Genomic DNA, 21,343 nt, shown 5'->3' with positions numbered 1-21,343 from the left:
TCCCGCCTTCTAAGCAAGGTGTCGTGTTGTTTATTTCTGAGCGGAATACCCTCTGCCACCCCTTCCTCCTCTCCTCCTCCTCCTCCTCCTCCTCCTTCTCTTCTTCTTTCAGCTGGCACCTCTTCTGTTGACGCCGAGGTGATGCCGCGGGTAAGTCGCACAGCCCGACTGCTGGAGGAGGACTCCTCTTATTTAGGGCAAATCCTCATAATTTTCTCCTATAGTTGTCTCAGGAGATCAGTGCACAGGCCCTGCATTCAGGCCACTAATGTGCCTGTGGACCTTGTGAGAGAAATTACAGAAAGAGAAATTACAGTTTATCATGAATTTATGACATTAAGGTCAGGTAGCGCAGAATGTATCCTCAAGTGCAGTCGCAAGAAACCATCAAACGCTGTGATGAAACTGGTTCTCATGAGGACAACCCCAGAAAAGGAAGACCTTAGGAGTTACCCCTTAGAGCCTCAGAAACTGCAAATGAACAGCACCTCAGACCAGAGCCCACATACATGCTTCACAGAGTTCAAGCAGCAGACACATCTCAACATCAACTGTTCAGAAGAGACGGAGGTGTGTCAGCAAAGGAGCCACTGCTGAGGAAGAACAACAAGGAGAGAATTGCTTGGACCAAGAAAGACAAAGGACATTAGACCAGTAGACATCTGTACTTTGGTCTGATGAGTCCAAATGAGAGATTTTGGGTTTCACTATGTCCGTTCAGAAGCAGAGACGTTGAGCAGATGGTTTTCTATGTTGTGTGGTTCCCAGGACATTGACTCCAAACACACCTCCAGGCCATGTAAAGGCTTTTTGACCAAAAAGGAGACACAGAGTGCTGTGTCAGATGAGCTGTCCTCCAGAATCACCTCACCTAAACCCAACTGAGAGGGTTTAGGATGAGTTGGCCCACAGACTGAAGGGCAAAGCAGCCAACAAATGCCCTTTACAATATTTACCTCCTCTGTGGTGACAGTGACCAGCTTTATAGGACAGAGAGAGGTCACCTCTTGGCTAGTTTGAGCTCATATGTTCACTTCCTCACCATGCTGTAAGAAGAAGCCCCCATCCACTATGCCACCATGTTATCCTGTGTGATACACAAACCAAAAACACCCCAAAAATGATCACAAACTTATCAATCACCTCTCAAAGTGTGCAAGTGGATAGTTATTTATAGATTTCTGATTGAAAGCACCACTACACCAGACAGAGGCTCAGACTTTCAGCTCGATATGTAAAGGTGCAGAAAGGGGATTTAGAGACGAATCAAATTGGCGTTTATTGTCTGGGGACTTAGACAAAGATGTGGCTGAGCAGATTTGGTAGCTTGTGGGAAAGAACAGGAAGGATTTTGAGAAAACAAACACCTCCAGTCTCTCTGTCTCTTGCTCACTTTATGCACATCACGTCTCCCGTCTTTTAGCGCCTGTAGCCATTTTACACATACACACACACACACACATTTATAGGCAACGTATAAACACAGCAACACGCACAATGTTTAAAGAAACAGACTCCCTTGACATGTATGTGTTTGTGTGTCTGTCATCATGACATCATGATAAACACTGCTGACAGATGAGGGTCAGGCATGTTTTGGTAGACATCTCCAAAAAAAAGAAAAACTGGAACAACAAAATAAGGCAGTCAGCTCAGACTCGATATGATCATGATGAAAAGGTTTTACAGGCAAAATATTATAGTTTGTACATGACAAGAAATGTGTCATAATGTGAGCATGTATGCAAACATTTACACAGTGACTGCTTTCTTGTGTGTTTATGATTTGTGTGTTTGTGTGTGTGCAGTAGTGACTTGGAGCCCTCGCAGCCCTCGAGGCCAGCTCAGCACTTGGCTTCTTATCTCTCTCTCAGAACCCCGGTCATGAATAAACATCGGCAGAATAAAAATTACCCAAAATGAAAATAACCGAGTGGAATTTAGAGAAGGCGGCTGGAAATCCACAACAGGGGAGGGGTGCTGAGAAAGTGAATGGATAAGAGAGAGGGAGAGACTGAAGGAGGGAGCTGAAAGGCAGATTGAGGCCTGAGGAGGAGGAGGAGAAGGAGGAGGAGGGTGGGGGGAGAGGAGGAGTATAAAGAGTTTCCTCCATCCTGGAATACCCTTAGCGCACTGGGCCAGAAAAATGCCAAAATGTTTCACTTGGCTCTCCTCTTTCCACGCCGGCATCCATCTCTGTCTCTCATTGTGTGCTTTAAAATGCCAATCGTGCCTGAGTGGGCAAACTGTAGATTGTTTTGTATTCTCCCATGCTGTTGTGCCAATGTATGTGGGCGTGTGTGGGAGATGGAGACTTTTTGTACTTTTTTGTTTTTGCAGCTCTGGTTTGTAATGAGCTGTTTCACTGAAGCACATCAAAAGATACTGTTTTTCTCTGACACTTTCATTTTTTTAAAAAAAACCTTGCTTCTGTCTAATTTGCCTTTTTCCCCCGTTCAACTTTTATGCATCCCCTCTTTCTAAATTCACTTTATATTTCTCAGTATGCTGCCACTAAACAAGGCTTTCTGTCTTCTTAAACATGCACACAAATATACATCAATCTGCTGCTGCCATGGCTCCGCAGGGGAATAATGAGGGTCATGCAGTGGCAGAGTGTGGGTAGTAAAGGCCTGCTAATAGGTGGCATCATTAGTTACACACCTACTGTCACTGTCCCATTACAACATCCACACACACACACACAAACACTATGAGCTATAATCTTCTCTGTTTTTACTTTCTCTACATCCCCCTCCCCTCTTCTTTTTGATGCCACATCAAACTGGCATCAGATGTGACAACGTGTTAATCGGTGGCTGTTATGCAGGTCAGCGAGTATCGCGGTGAGGCCAGTGATCCATTCTTAGGCTCGACTGGGAGTCACAGTGGAGTGACAGATCTTTTATTTTTACCCATGAAGACATTTATCTCCTCTCTCCTCTTGGCACTCAACCATTCTTCAGCCTTTCCTCATTTTCCCATTCATGCCTTTAGGTTTCTTTAATATTTGATTTATTCATTTAGTTCTTACAAAGAAACTAATAAAGTCATAGCATTGAAAATGGACATTGGCCTTTGCGCACTGATTTGCTACCTCAGTCTCTTACACAGGGCTTAACACCCACGGAGGTCCATGAGAACATTGTGTAAGACTAAGGGAGCGTGCTCCTTCTTACAGAATGGTGAAAAAAGTGGGCTGCTTAATTCAGACATGGCAGAGAGACCCTGGATGATGACCCCTTCATGGAGGTCAGGGTCACTGCCATCACAATGAAAACAATAGCCAATAGGATTCAGACAAGGGTATCTCCGAGGAACATTTCCATCCACTCACCCAGAATCAGCTAAAAGTGAGAATACAAAAGCATCACGTGTACCTGAAAGAAGTGGATTCAGCACATGTCAAGGCACCCCTTTGGTGAAACATCCTGTGAGATTTTTTTAACCCTGTATGGGTCCATGTCATCCTACCAGAGGTGAAACCACTCAAAATAGTTGCATCACTGCATCACAGAAAGCCAAACTGGTGCAGTCCATAGGCATGATTTGGAATGGGAATGCTCAGCTCCAGCCTTTAAATCCACAGCAGTGGTGGCTGCTATGTGGAGCAGATCTCATCCTACACTCCCTATTCACCTGTTATAGCCCACTTAGACTGCTGCCTTGATAATATCATCATTGCTGTGAACCACTTTATGGTGGTCCACCTTTTGAGAGTATATTTCTGCCGATTTATCTCGCTCCATTCTGTCCTTGATCCCTTTATGAATATCCTGCCCTTCCTCTTATATTCTTTACTTCTTTCTTCCTTCCCTGCTGAACTCTGTATCTCATCAGGTTCTGTTACTCAGTGAATACTATGATTCAGATTTTTAACCTCTGATCATCGCCCGCTACTCCTGTCATCATGAATAAACAGAGGATGACTACCAGGTTAGAAAATACTCAGGAACAGTCAGGCCCATTTAAACCAAGTCACATGCACTTATTGTCTCTGCTCCCCTGCTTGTAGCTGATATGAAATAGGATGGAGTACAGATGAGCGCAGTGCCGCCGCGCTCTAATTTACTCATTAAATTGATGCTCCCAGGATGACTGATTTAGACAGGATTAACGACAGAGCTGATTTATTTCTTCTTCTTTTTTAATTTCATACCGGATTTTTTGCAGATTTAGTGAAACACCTAAGTCTGCATGCATGCATTTGCTTATTTGGTGAAGCTTTGTATTGTGTCATGGCAACTGTGTTGCAATGTGAGGGGTTGTAGAGTTAGTTAAATGTTTTTGTGTATTATGCATCACATCCTTCGGCATCTTAACCGTGGGGATGTGAAGACTGAAACTGGGTCAGATAAATGCAAGAGTGCATGATCCTGTGCCAAGAGCCTCCATAGACAAGTCTGACACATCTGACAGATTTCGTTTCTGGCAGGAGAGATAGTTATGAATTCCAGAAGACATATGTACGTGAGCGAGGTGAGACAGTGGAGAGGGCTGTTCATATAAGAGAATACATACAGAATTGCTCATAAGGTCCCTAGAAAAGGGTCACTCACATATACATTAAGGCAGAAGTTTTTCTATATGCACACATAGTCCCAGACCCAATTAGTCTGGTCTGATAACTGTGTCAGTGTGTTACTACCCATTCCCAAGCCTTCAGGGTATTGAAGCTGTATACTGTATACGCTCTTACTCATGCATATAAGGCCACAGCACATCAGCTTGCTCATGCTCAGACACACTGCACTGACTGCACCCCCTCCTCTCAGACAAAAAGCAAGAAGTGTGTATAAATATGCGTTTGTGTGTCACCAGTCTCTAGTGAGTTTTACTGTGTATGTTTGTGGGAATGTGTAAGTGTGTTTATGTGTTTCTGCATGCACTCAAGCGTGTGGGGTTAGAGGGGGATACACCTCTTTGGTTATCGCCTCAGTGTTCTGAGGGAAGCATGAGGAGATGGGCCAAGCAGGCATATTAAATGAAATAAGCTGAAAGCTGAGTATTTTTAAGGAATTATACTTACTAATAACTTCCTAAAATAATGATACTGAATGTTGCATGCAGTGATTGAACACACTTGACCACATTAACACCTGCTGCGTGGTTATGGTGAGCAAGCTAGCATGCTGATAGCACAAAGTGCTGCTGTCGCCTCACAGAACATGGCACTGAGTACTAAAAATAAAATAAAAATGGGCCGTGTAAGAAAGATCTAAGAATCTGTGGGGTTGAAGCAAAGCTCGTATAAAGCAGCGGGTTCCCTGGTAAGGTGAAGACAGCCCTATAAAAATGTCAGACTCCCAGCTGGGTTGTAACGGTGTGGCTGGTAGCTTTCTATGGCATTCATCACCTTCCGTAGCCTGTGGGCTAAATAGCAAGCGAGCTATATCCTCAGGTATATATATCCACTCGAGGCAGATAAATTCTTCCCCTCAACAATATATTGGCAAATTCTAGCCGTGGATGTGCTTCTAACTACTTTGGCAGTTAAGTCTTTTTTTGTTCTGTTCAATAAAAACTTATGAAATATAGATTTACCATCATGTTCCAGACTCCTGGTTAGAAACAAGCATAGGAAATAAAGCTACAGCTACTCCAGCCTCTTGAAAATGTCAGCCTTAGCCTCCAGCTGAGGTGGTGGTAGACGATCGACAGGCGCATTAAAGCAGGTTATCATCTAGGATCCTGAGGAAACTCACTATAAGATCTGTGTATCTGTGTCTGGTGGCTCGACAAATGACAGGATTTCTAACAGGGTTTAACAGGCCCTTGGGAGATTAATTTAATTTACTGTGGATCCAAGGCTAAACATTTTATAACTGTCTCACAGTGGGAATACAAAAGCATCACTTTTGCTTCCTTTCTGTAATTAAGCGCTTCAAGAGGGTTGTAAAACACGGCTCCTTTAACCATTAGATGGCGGAATTCTAGAAGGGGTGTGACAAGTATTCCACGTCAGAGAAATGATTCCCTATAGCCTATTGATTGGACTGAAAGTGATCTTTTTGAACCCTGAGAATCCTAATCCCTCATTCCAGAAACTGAGAGCTGAGAAGGTTCAGGATAAAAGCTCCAAAACCCATGTGTGAAGGTTCAGAAGAAGCTGGGTGAGATGACAGTAGGTAGAATGATGACAAAGTGAAGATAAAAGTGGAGCATTGGACAAAGGGCTTTTGTGCTGTGCTGCAGTGGTAAATCAGTCCTGAAAAGGATGTCAGCAGCTTCCCCTGGACAGCAGCTCTTTCTCTCTCTCTCTCTCACACACACACAAATATAGACATATACACACGGCACACACGGTCACAAAAATAGACACATACAGACAGCTCAGTCCGCATTTTCTGTTGCCTCCCGCAGTCACACACACATACACACTTGTTGTGCTGTGCTTTCTGGGCCACCAAGGAGAGAGAGGGGAGAAGACACAGAAAGAGAGAGCGAGAGAGAGAGAGAGAGAGAGAGAGGGGAAGAGCTGCTGGCTTGCTGAGTGTGAGTCATGGACAGGCTGACTGTCCTCAGGCCTCAGTACACCATCTGCCCCCCCACTACCTCATCACACAGCTCAATGCTCCACAGCACTGGACACACACAAATATGCATACATGCTGACACAAACAGTCAAGATATGCATTCAAACAGAGGAAAAATGCCCAAAACTGACACATATCTGAATGGACACACACAACCTCACAACATCTGGACCATGCAGCAGTTTTATGCACATGCATAAAAAAGCTCAGCTCATGTATGCACAAGTGCACCTCAACGCATACAGTCATGCAATACCTTTTCTATGAATAAGCCAACGTGTACATGCTCAAATGTTGCCAAAAATACACACATTTTCTTACACACACACATAGAGAAATGCATAGGTTTTAGCCAATGCTGCATCCCTGCAGGTCATCTGGGACAGACCAACAGAATTCATTATGGAAACCCGACACTAGACCACAGGAAAGGAGCAAATGTTGTACTGTAAATGTGTCTGCACTACATCCGCCATGCTGTGGGTAGTTGTGTTTGCATGAATGAGCATGAGGGTTCTCATAAGCCAGGAATCAATGGAGAAGATCCTTTTCATTAGAGTGGCGGTAAAAGCTGCGGCAGCATTGACCCTCTCTCTCTATTCTCGAGCCGTGTCACATATACACCCGCTGCTCCGCTTTCAAGTACCACAAGATGAAGCCTCAGTTAAGAAGTCTTATTTTTTTTTATTCAATCAGGTTATTAATGTAACACATCACCACAGATAGAAAACATTAGTCCATAAAAGTGGACCGTGGAATAGTAAGAGTATTAATAATGTTAGGTAATGTCAAGTATTTTTACAGTCAAAATGGGGCAAAGTAGTACGATAATCACCAGCGTCGTCTGTCTGTCCAAAAGGTAACGGCGCAGACTTGAAGCACAGAAGTAAAAAAAAAAAAAACACACAAACACACGCTCGTACACACATGCAGCACAAACTGACGAGCAAACTCTATCTACCAGCCCCTCAGGTGAGGAGCGCCACTACAAAATACAACTTGATCCATTTAACAAAGCCTCTTTCCTAGCACAACTTTACAAAACCAGCTCATGTATCCTTCACCTGTGTGTCTGTATTTTATTAAAAACGTGATCAAATTATGGTCTAAAATAAAGCACTTATTGAAATATCTCCTGACATAAAAACTGAACTGAACTTTATACAACGTTGTAAATACACACAAGAGGCATGGCCACGTAGGAAGAACAGGTGCTGCCTGTCTTCCTCACTCATAGTAGTGAATAACATCAGGGCTCAGCATTATTTCACTGATTGACCATTTGATTGATCACCTTGTGAGGCAGCCGGATTTGTGACATCATACGACAATCCATCTTGCCAATTGAGCATTTAACAGTTATGCAGCTTTTGGCCGGTTTCGGTGTGATAATTGTGCATCATGACGACAGCGATACGCAGTCTGATTGGTTGAAGTCAGCCTGTGATAGACAGATGGTTCACCCAATCACCTGCCAAGTATTGTCTTTGAAACTGCCTGCCATTTGTCAAATAATTTCCAAGAACGACTTCCCAGATGGTTCTGTGTAACAAGCCATCTGGTGTGTCAGGTTACATGATTGATTCACTTGATAGTAAACAATTTTCCAGAGCTCAAAGTGACACATTGGTTTAAGCTTGTGTAGTCTGACCAACAGTTCAACCCCTGCTCAAACATTCAATTAAAAAGGAAATATATAAAGACATAAAAGTTTAACTCTTGTGGTCACTTTCTAATAAGGCATACTCAATAAAGGGTTGATCAGTGAGAGACCTGTCAGCAACCCAGTTTTGCCTTACGTATGTATGGATAATCGATATGCAGAGTGGGTCTGAAGGAAATATTATAAGTTGTGAATAAATATTTTGGGTCTCTCTGCAGAGCTTTTCCTGATAAAAACAACATGGATGCACACTCAATGAGAGATTTTTTTTACAACCATACAAACTGAGACTGTTTTGTTACTGATGTATCAAGCAAACCTGCTAAGTCATTGTGTTGGTGTTGGCTGGGCAGCTTTCCATTAACACATCCGTCACTTATTGTGTTCAAGCCAGAGGGCCAAATGCGAAGAGTGTGCTAGCATGGTTTGGTAAACAAACGTTAATCTCCTCGGTGCAGCTTCAAGCTCGGTTCGGCAGCAGGTTTTGCACACAGCAAAGAAAGGCCGCCTGCCCGGCTCACTGTGCTGTGTAGATCCAGCCACCCTCTTCATTTTAGGAACAATTCTCTTTCCATTCCATTGCCTCTCATGTTTACAACAGTAATCCATTCAGTGACGTCCGTATAGGGGTGCCCAACTGTGCATGATCCTCCTTATGCCTCTTCTCTCTCATCGCCATCCAGAAGCAATGATTCCTAAGCCGGCTCTCTCTCCCTGGTGGACAGTGACACGTTTGCTTGGTTGCAAACTTAAATTCCCTGTTTGGCTTGTTTATTTAGAGGGGTGAAAACTGTCATGCTTTTGTGGATAATACTGTTGAATCTTTCATCGAACTCAACATTCGTCCTCTCCTTTATTCATAGCTTATTTGTAGAGGTTTTGTCGGCTGGTTACAAGAGCAAAATCTCTGTGTGTAATGGTTGGAAACACCAAACAGCTGCGCTCGTGTAAGAAGAGCAAGTATTGCCTGTAGTTGTTTTGTTTTCGCAGTCTTATCCGTTCTCTCATGGGAAACTTGATTTAGCAAATCCCAGACCGTTCATTGTGATATCTCTCTTTTAGCTGCAGCCTCCTCTGTTTTTTCTTTGAATGCATCGTAGAGACTCACAGAGGGTGTGTGCTTAAACCAGAGGTGAAGTAGGGTTTTTACATTTTCACCCTTGCTTTTCGTCTTTTGTCAACAGGGCTGGACTATGGGCAGTGTATGTGTGCAGGGAGTAAAAAAAAAAAAACAGATCCCCGCTGAGTTTGTAAGCTGCCAGAATGTCTTATAGTCCTCAACCTCTGCTGGATTGAATGTCTTTAAATTTTTCATAGTCACATATCTTGTTTCACCTGTCACAACCTTCTTAGTTTCAGTGTCTCCTTTAGAGTTTTTCCCAGTCTTTCATATTACAATATTGTCTGTTGTCTTTCCCCCTTCACTATAACATCCTTTCATTCTGCATGGTCTTGTAGTAGTGCTCCTGCTCTGCGTGGCTGCGGGCGGACCCAGAGGGCCGGCGGGGCAGGGTGGAGGAGCGGGACAGTGCCTGGCTGTGACTGTCTATCAGTAAATCAGGGTGAGGAGGAGGGGGAAGCATGCTAGAGCAAGATGGGTGAGGAAGTGGAGGCATGGTGGAGGGATGAGGCGGAGGAGGCAGAGTGGATGAGGATGGATGTAGAGGTGGGGGCAAGTGGGATGAAGATGGGTGAGGTGGAGGAGGCATGTGAGTGGATGATGGGAGGGGTGGTGGAGATGTTTGAGAGGATGGGTGAGGAGGCGGAGGCATATGAGAGGAGGCAGAGTGAAAGGGAGGTGGAGGCATTGGTGAGGAGCTAGAGTGTGGAGGGGGAGGTAAGGGGGAAGACGACTGAGGGGGTGGTGGTGGAAGCAGGGACGATAACAGCTGAGGTGGTGGAGGCAAAGGGGAGGAAGAGGTGGGGAGAGGTGGGGGAGGCAGCTCTACACCTCCATCGGTGCTGGCAGAGGAGGAGCAGAGCGAGTCCGTTTTCACTGGGAGAGTCCGGTAATCCCGGTAGTGACTCACATTGTCCTGTCGCTGCAGCGCTGCGCGGTGTTTGTCACCCGAGGGGTCGGCGGCCATCATGTTACCACTGATGGTGTTTCTCCACTCCCACGGTTTGCCGTTATTGGCAGAGACACGGACCACTGGGTGGTGAGGGGCGTGAGCGTCGATTGTGACGATGCTCCCGCTGCCGGCGATGCTGCCTGGGTTGCTTCCAGTGCAGCTGTCTCGGTCAGATGGGATCCGGTAATATGGTGACTCGGAACAGTTGGAGCCACCGCCGGAGGAGGAGCCACCTTCTGACGTCTTAGTGGACAAAGTCACCAGTCCAGCACCCTGCTGCTTAGACATGGCTATAACCTGCAGATCAGAGCACAATCTCATCAGAATCAGACTTTTAACTCCAAATATAATTAGTGTTCAAACCCTAATGGGACTTTTTAGTGGAAACTAATCAGTGAAATTACCCCTGTTTTGAATTTCAACAACAAAATAAATTATAGGTGAGTAGTGTACACAGCACTTGGCAGGTGTTAAATCTCCCCTGTCTAAACTAAATATGTTTCAACTGGCTGCGTGCCATTTAAAGATTGCTTCTCAAGTGAATGTAGTTCAGCTCATTTGCAGAGCTAATTTCTGCCTCACCTGCGTGACTCTTTGTTGGCTGGGTAGCTGGTTGGGCTGTGTGTTGGGGACGCGTGGAGTGGACACTGCTATAGGACCTGTTCCGGGCTCTTTCACCCCTCCTCCCTCTGTCAGTGACAACCACTTGGCACGCGTCTTGGCACTCTTAGGGGAGACAGGCGGTGGCCGGGTGGCCTCCTCAGGGATGTGAACAAGAGGAGGAGCCACCATTATCCTGCTTCCAGCTGGTGTGCTGCTGCTGCTGCTAGCTTGTACAGTGGGATAAAGAGATGAAGGCATCCCTTGGTCGCCTACTTCTCCTGAGGCGGTTCCTCCTTCAACTCCTCCATCCATTTCTTCCTCCTCATCTCGTGAGCTCTGGCTGCGGAGCTCCAGCGAGCGTTGCTTCCACTCTGTCACCAGCTGCCGAGACCTCTGGGGGTCAAAGGGCACGTGGAAGGTCATGTGACGCTGCGTGCCGACCGGCTCCTCAGAGGGGGAGATGGGGCTGTTCCCGTTTGCAACACGGGGCAAGGTGTTACTGAATGTTACCATGGTTTCCTTGCCCATGGGACCTCGAGTTGCCAGGAGCTCCACGTCAGCGCTTGCTCGCTTCAGAGAGGCCAGGGACGCCTTCTCCCTCCTTACCTTACTGCGCGCTCCGGACCCCAGGCCTGCCCCCAGCTCCTCTCTGCTCTCAGACACCCTGGGAGTCTTCCTGTGAAGGGAGTCATGACTCCGCTGGCTCAACACCCTCAGACCGTCCTTTTGCTGGGTTTGGGCCAGTCTGTGGAAAGGGGGAGCGTCTTCCTCTGATGCTTTGAAGTTTCCCACTGCATACACAGCCTAACAAAGGACAACAGAATACAGTGAGGAGAAATAAATGATCCTCAGAATGTTAGAATAAAGACTAAAGTGTGAAAATGTATTTTCTTTAATCTTTGGGAGGGAAAGAAATGAGATTTTTCTATTAGTGGGAAGAGTGTGCATGAATAGGCATCTCTCTTCCTACTGTTTCATTTAAGGTCAGCATGAATCAGTTTCTCTCCCTCCTCTCTTCATCCTTTAATGACAGGAGGAAATGCTCCCCCTCTGAAAACGTGAAAGGAGAGAGAAAAAAAGAGGGAAGCGTGGAGAATGGCAACGACAAGTTTCCCTAAAATGAAGTGTGAAATTGTTCCAGAGAATTCTTATCGGATTATTCATTCTCTCTTCCTTCTTTCCGTAATAGAAAAAGCTATATATAGCCTGCCAAAAAAACTAGGGAGAGAAAAGTATGGAAGCCACACACATGGAGGAGAGGTGATGAAAACAAGACGCATTTCTTAGCACATGCTGGGAGAGTGTTAAAATAATACAATGGGACAATTCAGTCTTTATTTAAAAAAAAATCTATTTATGTCACTCCTACCATGCTGCATGCTGACTGCTAACTACTCCCTGGGGACAAAACAAATCCCTAAGTGCATACAAACATATGCTGGCACTCAATTCACAAACTCAAATGCCTCTTAGCAAATTTTAATATCATAAAATTATCTTAAAAGTAGCAAAGAAACTTGAGCACTTTTACTTTTGCCGGTTCCTCCAACCTACAGGATATAATCTGGAGTCACATTTGACTAACCAGGTAGACGCCGACGCCGGCTCCTATGAGGTATCCCACGTAGACGTCAATCGGGTGACTGCGGTGTTGAGTTATCTGTGTCAGGCCAGCGAGGCCCGCTGCCATGCAGAATGCAAACACCAGCAGTGGCTTCAGCAGCTTAGTCGTACTGTTGATGCTGGCGTTGAAATACATCTGGGGACAGAGATAAACAATAATTCAGCAAAGGACAGACACATTAAAGGAGCAGTTTGTAAAATGTGAGCTGCCATTTTATGTTCAAGATGTGTTGCAGATATTAATCTGAGTATTCTAGCCCGGCTTAATCTATTTGCGCTAAGCTAATGATGTATCCTCTTTCCTTGATATCCTGTATAACTGTCCTGTCATAATGTATCTATCCATTTAAAGATATTGTTGATAACAAGCTGGATCAGTAGCCTTTTTTTCTGCACAACGAATAATTTCAATGCCTCCTTTGAGGTTAAGTGATTCATATTCTTTGACAATGAGCAGATGACCGAGCTGCAGAGGCAGAGAGGAAGAGAATATATTTACAGTTTCTGTGCATTCATATGCTTTGCATGCACACCATACTTCCGTAACATAAAGTGGAGGACAGCTGAGTGACAGAACAGCAGGCGTTGCAAAAAAAGTAGCCTTTTTTTAACAAGCTTGTCCATCAAGTATTGAGCATAAAAAAATTAGCATTTCCTCAAGCAAGAGGGAAAATCTGTCAGTATGTATAGATTTCAGTTTTATACAGTGCAGATTTTCTACCTGCCTCCTGCGGGGATCTTCCTTATTATAAATTATTTGTGTAAATAAAAAAAAGAAGCTGGTATCAGTGCACAGTTGAGACACATGTTGTAACTCTAGCAACCCAAACAGCTGCTTTAATCCTCCTCCTCTTCCTCCACCCAGGACTTTTCTCATCAGAAATCTGTCTAGTGAGCTTTAATGAGCACACACACTGCGCCCAGCGAAGCAGCAGTGATGTGGCCAGTAGGTTGTAACGGCCGATGGCGGAGGAGTGTGTCTCTCTGTGTGTGTGTGTGTGCGTGGGAGGGTGTTACCTCATGGACAAATGACAGTGCTACTTTGCTGTACAGTTCACATACTGCTACAGTTGGAGGCAGATAGCAAAAGGGCTAAAATTACAAGCAATATGTGCCCGGATGTAACGACGAACGATGAAATCTGACCACAAAAGATGGCTCATGTTTTTTTTCTAGATGTCTACTTGGCCTGAAGATCATTTGCAATCTGGAAGTCTCTCAGTGCAATGCAATTACTGCTTTCTCAAAATGCAAGATTATATTTTATGAATCCTGCAACACATCTTCTATAATAACCATGAATACAGATAATTGCAGTGCACCGTTAATTAAGGTATCAACTAAACTAGGTGTTATTCTACAGTTACAGTGATTTAAATGCACACATTTAAAAAAATTCATCATGCATAGTCATCAAATCATAGAGCAAGAAAGTAAGTGCTTACAGAGATATACACAGCAGCGAAGCCAGACAGCGTTGCATGCTGGGATGGAAATGTTTTCCTATGAGGGGGACAAAAAGGGGGATACAGTTACAAGTAAAAAGGCAGATTATGAAAGAGAAAGATTCATGTTTTCATAAAAATCCGTGCCTGTTTATTGCCTCTTGGATAAACCTGAATTAACCTGTCACGGCTGTTCTTGTTGTGTGAGATGTCAGGATGACATTTGACATTAAAACCTGTGCACCTTCCCGACCAGGTGTTTGTCGAACTGAGAGCCTGTCGTTGCGGATGTGAGCTTTAATAAACACAAACAGAATACCACGGGGCATTAGTGGGAATGTTAGGAGATAGTGAGTGAACCGGGGCCAAAGCTGTTTTTTAGAAGCGAGTCAGGAATCTCTTTTTATTTGCCTTATTAAAACGCCCTTTATTTATATCCATCAGTGCCATGCACCTTAGGGGGCAAAAAGAGATAGGTACTAATCTAATAAAGTTAGCATGCTAACCATTTAGCACCAGCCTGTGCATAATAGCAAACAAGACACAAGAAGGGGACAGTGAGCAGGCAGCCCTAAGTCCAACGTGAAAGCATGAAGACTCCAAATTCTAGCCTCCCGTCAATCACATTGACTAACAGGTAGTCAATGAATGAAACAGTAAACACTTGCTGAAGTAGATAGTAAGGAACCATTACAGAGCAGGATTTATGGGAGAGCTATGTCAGGTGATACCCCATGTGTAATTCTTCCTTAGGGTTTTGGGGTTAGGAAATATAGGGAAGTGGATCCCACTCCCCGCAAGTATTGAAGTACTAAAAAGTGGATTTGTACTAGTACTGGAGGATTATCCCTGTATCATCTCTGTTTAGCAGTAATCTTTCCTGTGTGTATGCGCTTATTACGCCTCTTACACACATGCTGGAGCCTGTTTGTCTGATCTCTGCCTGCTGGTAACAAACTAACTGCTAAGGAGTACCTGCAAAAGCCAAATGCAGACATACAGTAGCACCTGCAGCAAAGGTGCTGCTGCTGGGAACACTTACACCTACTGAGAAGCATCAAATACTCTCCACACTCCATATTTATTGTAATTTTAATACACTAAAAATAGGTAGATTTTGAAATAAAGTGTGTGTCTTACCTAGCTGACATTATAGCATACTGATCTTTCCCCATGCAGATGTCCTGGGTGATGTAAGCATTGTTGTCACATGACACTCCCGGGGCTGTGTAATTGGGCTGGCAGACGGTGAGGAAGAAAGGGGTGTGGTACCCGGTGGCTAACTGGATGACATCTGTCACCAGGGCTGTTGCCAGGAGACCAAATACATGAACACCTGAGGGAGGGATGCAAGAGGCAGAGATGGTAAAAGCAGCCTTGGGTACATGAACTAAAAGCCACCCGGTGGCTTCCCCTCTGATGTGACACCACAAGCCTTCGGTGAAGCTTCTGAGCAGACAAGTGAAATTTGGCAAGGTGAATTAATTACTCTTTCCACTTCAAAGCTCAAACGTTGCCTCAAGGTATGTCTTGTAGAGTATTATATCATGCCTGTTTCACTTTAAGTCATCCTTCATTTAATGCATGTAATTAGCTTATTTCCCTTCTCCATAAAGTGGAATAAAGTTGGAGGCTTAGCTTGTAAGTGTAATAATTTGTCTGAGCCAAAACAGATTTTCATCTTAAAATACACTTTGCTCCAAACCACTGACAGCAGACTTGCCTGAGCGACTAAATAAGTAGTAACAGTTTGTAGAAAGTGGACAGAAAATTAAAAAATATAACAAATCTGCAGTCAGCAGTGCATCGTGTTAAAGGAGGAGCCTTGTAAATACTATTAGGATCATACATGTATGTACATGTAGTACATGAGAATGTGACCTTAACTCCAACAAGCACCCCCCCCCCCAAAACCCCCCGAAAGGACCGGCAGTCAGACGCACCAACGAAGCGCACGGTTCTGCGTAGGAAGGAGTTGAAGCTGCAGCCTCCAGCGTTTATACTGCCCTCCGACTTGGGACAAGACTTCAGTTTAGACTGCATACAGTACATCAGGCCCTCCCCCATCATAATCTGGAGGCAGAAGCAGAAGGAGACAAAAACAAAATGGTATGGAAATTTTTGTTTTCGTTTGATGCTTAAATCTAAACAAGACAAAGAAAAAAGAGAAAATAGAAAAAAAGGTGTAAGCGTGCCATTAATGTCACATATAAATGTGTGATTGTGATCTATGGTGAGAGAGAGCAACTGGGAGAAAATGGAAGCAAGGTGCTATTGAATAGTGATCACTTCCAATCAGAGTGATAGATGAGAGCTGGAGAGGTCCACTTCGCTCCATGCTGCAGATGGATTAGCGGTGTGTGTGCCTGTGCACTTATGTGTGTGTGTGTGTGTGTATCGATTAGTGGGGCCGTGGCATGTTTGATGATGTTTATGGGAACGTCAGGTGTATATTTATCAATGTGTCCATCGATCCTATGAGATTGAATTTGCTTTGTGAGCATTCAGGAAGCTGTGCGTTTGCATGTTTGTGTCTGTAACGGATTTGTCTGTAACGAAGGATTTTCTGTGTAACACTCGCACCTTTAAGTACACAAACATGTGTAAGATATTATTACAGTAACCATCTGTGAAGGTGTTTGTTTAACAGTAACGCATGCGATTGACTCACAGAAGCTGCCGGACCGGCGAAGGCCAAACTCAGCAACATTAACAGAGGGATGAGCTCATCACCCGTCTCCACGTAGGGCATGGAGAGGTCACGGTCGTGGCAGCGGAAGCCCACCATCGCCGGGGACAGCACATCTGTCAGCTCCAGGAAATACAGGGACACCAAGGAGGACAGGACGATGGGAAGCTGGACAGGAATGAGCACACACACACACACACACACAAGGCCAAGGACAAAAACGAGCACAGCATTTAGTATTTGCTCAGGCAGGAGTGATTCATGCAGTGATTCATCCATGTTTTACTACACAAAGAGGAAAGGAATACATTGTATTGATAAATCAAAGGGTCAGATTGATCCCACAGTGGACAGAGTTACTGCAGGCATATAATAATGCTATAGTATAATAAAAATTTGACTCGCTGGTACATCCAATCCATCTACACATACCTCTACAAAATAAAAGCATGGCAGCAGCGTCATGCTGTCTTTGGGCGGTTTCTTCTTGGCTTTGTTTTTGGGGGATGTCATCTTGGGGTGGGACCAATCACAGCCTGTTGGGATAACAGATTGCAAAGAAGACGTCAGAGCTGAGTTTTAGAGCGCTTTCATGGGATTCCAATATCAATATTTCTGAGAGCATCAAAAAGATGTTCAAACTTCTGCCAGGCCTGGACGGATGATGAATGAAACATCGGTTCAGAGGATTTCAAAGACTAAGGTTCATACAGCAAAAACTGAAATACATTCGTTTGAAGAAAAAGAAAAAGAAACATTTATTCACATATGTGTTAGTGTTAGAATAAAATGAGAAAAAAATTAAAGTTCCAGTTTAAAGAGGAAGCTCTTTAAACATCCCAAACAGCTGTGAACACACTAAACTCTTATCAGTAACCTGTAGGCAGCCAGCAGGCCTCAGAGAGAAGCAAGAGCCAAGGGCCCAAATGGAAAACTAAACAGAGTTAAATATTCACAGCTTTCCCTACAGCTCCACATTTCTTGCTTGTCCTATCTCTGAATCTCTGTCCTCTACCCAATTCTCCATTCTTCTCTCTCCCTCTCTCTCTCTCTCTCGACCCTCTCCACCTCTCCTTGTCCCATTTTACTTATCGCTGCTTCTCAATCACATTCCATTTATCCTTCCCCTTTCCTCCCAATCTGACTTCCAACACTTTCCTTTTGACCTCATTTACCAATATCCAACAGGGTGTGTATTTATTTATCCACACAGTAGGTTGCTTTTGCCTTACCAGTATTGATTTACTATAACTCAGATTAAATAATTTATCATTACTATGAACGGCATAGATTGATTGCCAATAAAGTCAGAAATGAGACGTATGGTAGAGGAAGCATATTAAATTAAGATGCAGAGGAAGCGCTTGTGTTGGTTTACAATGGAGCGAACCAAAGCTGAAACCCTGGAGCCTGACGTCAGGTCTGTGGCTGACACAAGGTCACGTTTTACAGCAAACCTGGTGCTGATGTGTTTGTGAATTGACTGTGGTTCATTTATAGCACGATGTGAGAGGGTGACATGCTTGCATCTTCCACGGTCTACAAAAACGACTTCATCCCTGCTGCACTTTGGGACATTCTTGCTTTAGCAATGTGCTTTTGTGACAAGTCTCTCTGCCATTTTTAGTCTACCATGCTGATGAGTCTCTACTGGACAATTTAACATGCACAAGGAAAAGAAGGAGCGTTGGTATAATTGGCACATAAAATGTTCATATTCAAAGAAACATCTGTAGCTTTAATCCAAAAATACTACCTCCATCACCATTCAGAACACTTATATTTTCTGAAAGCTGTCTAGACATCTGTAACTCTGTTATCTTCCACCTCCCTGTCTCTCATTGTCCGTGTAGCTTTGCTTCTTTCTCTCTCACAGGCTCCCCTCGCATCTTTCTGTCTCTTCACAGTTTGGTCTTCTTGCAGTATATCTGTCAACAAATTCTCATGCCTCTGCTTTTTTTACCTTGAACTATAATTCATTCTCTATCTGTCCCTCTTTTTATTACACGTTTCTCTCCATCCTCCTTTCTGTCTGTGTGTTTCTGTCTCCCTGTTTCTCACCAAGATAACAGGGCCTGACCCCGAGGCTATGTAAGGCACAGGGAATCAAAGACTTCCACAGTCTAATTTCCATGACTGCTAGAAATGTATTGGAGAGGAGAGGAAAGGAGAGAAGAAGAGAGCACAAGATAAGCACGGATCAAAGAAAGAATGATAAAAAAGGCAAAATAACGTGTGTGTGTGTGTATTGTATGATAGTGTGGGGTTAAGCAGGGAGGGGGGTTTGCGGATCAGAGACGGAGAGGATATTGGGGATGGATGGATGGATTCCAGTGTGGCTGAGAGCAGCTTAGGAAGACACTGGGACCTGAGTCTCACACTCCCAGCTGCTTGGTCTCAGTGACCTACTCCAGTCAGCACTTAAACCTCACCCCAGCTCACATCACACACACACACAAAGAATGAGGCTCTCGACTGGAGAAAGGGTCTCGTTTATCTCTTACACCAGCATTTGTCCTCTGGGTCACATCATATGTGTGCAGACTGAGCTGCTTGTGCTTGCAAACATCATGGACGTGTCTGTACGGCCTAAGCAGTGTTGTGGACACACTGTCTTGTGTGTCTGTGTGTGAGTGAGGTGGGCTGTTATAGCCTGCGGTGGAGAGAAACAGTCTGTCAGCCTGTCTGACAGAGAGTAACCACCAACACAGAGAGGTTGGGGGTGGGGGTGTTGAGACTTGTAAGTCTGCTTCAATGTACAGATGGGTAACAAATTAAAGGAAGGGCCTGGATACAAATGCCACAGTGGAGGAGGAGGTATGTAAGGTCTGCTGGAGGTTGTCTAAAGAGGGCAGATTAGGCCATTCAGCATCCTTTAGTAGCAATTTTCCAATTCTCTTGTCAATAAACAGCTTTGCCAGTAAAAAAAAACAAAACAAAAATATTATATATATTTACATATTTACCTGTTTTACATAGAAAAGTTTCAAAAATAGTCAATTGATAGAATAGTTTTTATTTAGTTTGTGTCCCGACTATTGTTTTTATACTGCTGTAACTTGTGACAGCATGATGTACAGACATAATATGTTACAAATACATATACTAATAACTGCTTAAAACGATAGATTTTTCTATTCTCACTTAGTCGCAGTGGCAGTAATGTAAAGAAAAAGTTAGTTTACTAATGTGGGAGTTTTATTGTGGGAAAAAAGACGTCACACTGCTGCTTGAAGCCAGTAAAAAGGGAAAATAAGGTCAAAGATTCAGGAGAGCTAACACTGATGAAGTGGAAAACCTGATGTGTGTTAATGATATAAGATCATTTCTCCAAACATCATTATTGTAAATAATATTATATGATAATCAGAAAGACACTCATTTAAATCCAACCTAAATATAGACATCTAAAATCACCATATTATTTCCATTATGGCTGGTACAGTAGAGTATAGTTAAGTGCTCAACACTAAAAAGAGTTAATATTAAAATCATAATCCCTGCTGTACAGTTGCTGCTCCTTGTATGACCTCTGGTCCACAAACATGTGCAGCTTATCCATTTTACAATGAGCCTCTGTATTCATACATCCTTCACCAAAGTTACTGTGCTGGACAGCCACGTCCACTGCTGGGCAATTAACAGACATAATGGGCCATATGCTCCACCTGATGTGGAGGAGGAGGGTGAAGCCCAACTTAACACACCTGCCTTTACAGTGAGGCAAACAGACCAGCCACCATTGAATCAGATCATGGAGGAAAAGTGTTAATCTGAACACGCAATTTGCTCTAATTGTTGTTGATCACATGTGGGGTGGGTGGGTGGAGGGGATTTAGAATCTACGAGCAGAAATCAGCCGATTGCGTATGAGATCATCAATTATGGAAACGTGAAAACCATGTGCTGATTTCTCCTCGCTCGCCTCTCAGCTTGTGCCAGCAGGCGAGGTAAGTGTTTCTGGGGGCTGCGTGCAGGAAGGGAGGAAGAGAGAGAGAGGGGAAGGTGAGGGAGGGAGAGAAAGCCACAATAGTACCGGGCATCACTCACCTCTATCCCGGGGGCTCCGTGAATTCACCGAGTCCCGTCGCCCCCTTCCCCCTCGGCGTGGTCGTGCGTGCTGCTCCAGTTTTGCGGTGCACCGTCCCTTTAATCCATCTTCTCCAGAGTCACCCCGAAATCCAAAAGCCTGACTAAAATGTAAAGGGAGCGCTCCGGCGTGAAGCTATGATGGGATCACTGAAGGAGACTATAGGAGAATGAGGGGAATAAGTGAGGAGAGCCACACAGAAGAAGGAGCAGGGATGACGAGAGACAGAGGAGAGGAGGAGAGAGGATGGTTGCTGATGGTGGAAAGTCCAATTTGCCGCACTTGCTGTTAACGCGTTCCTCTCCTCTCCTTTCTATTTCCTGGCTTTGGATAAGTGAGAGATTCACGTGCGTCCACCGGTTCCTCCCCCTTTTTTAATTTGCACCTACCCGGTTTTTCCAATTTCCCACAATAATATGCAACACAGATAAATTTCAGATTTCATATGCACAGCATCCGTCACACGGTTTTCGGGTACGCAGTCAGCTTCACGGCGCGCACATACACACACAAAGGCGTGGGGGGCGAGTAGGGGTGTGGAGGAGGGGGGGGGGGGGTTACAGGGGGAGGAGAGAGTTGTGGTGTGTGTGCGCTTATGGTGGTGGGGGGAGGAGACAGTCTG

The 21,343-nt window shown here is 44.4% G+C and overlaps 1 protein-coding gene across 1 annotated transcript; it reads right to left on the bottom strand.

The window, feature by feature from the left end:
• Positions 1-9,623: 9,623 nt before the first annotated feature.
• plppr3a (phospholipid phosphatase related 3a) lies at positions 9,624-21,009 on the bottom strand. The gene is made up of 9 exons (XM_028395894.1): positions 20,682-21,009; positions 17,064-17,167; positions 16,614-16,799; positions 15,886-16,015; positions 15,083-15,278; positions 13,943-14,000; positions 12,460-12,633; positions 10,854-11,678; positions 9,624-10,568 (listed from the first exon to the last, which is right to left on the bottom strand). Exons 2-9 carry the CDS (start codon positions 17,142-17,144, stop codon positions 9,624-9,626), a joined length of 2,595 nt encoding a protein of 864 aa, XP_028251695.1. The 5' UTR covers positions 17,145-17,167; positions 20,682-21,009.
• Positions 21,010-21,343: the final 334 nt, after the last annotated feature.

Source organism: Parambassis ranga, chromosome 22 (genome assembly GCF_900634625.1).
Source record: "Parambassis ranga chromosome 22, fParRan2.1, whole genome shotgun sequence".
Taxonomy (NCBI): Eukaryota; Metazoa; Chordata; class Actinopteri; family Ambassidae; genus Parambassis; species Parambassis ranga.
Note: the sequence above shows the minus strand (reverse complement) of the source record. Positions and strands in the feature narration are given on the sequence as shown.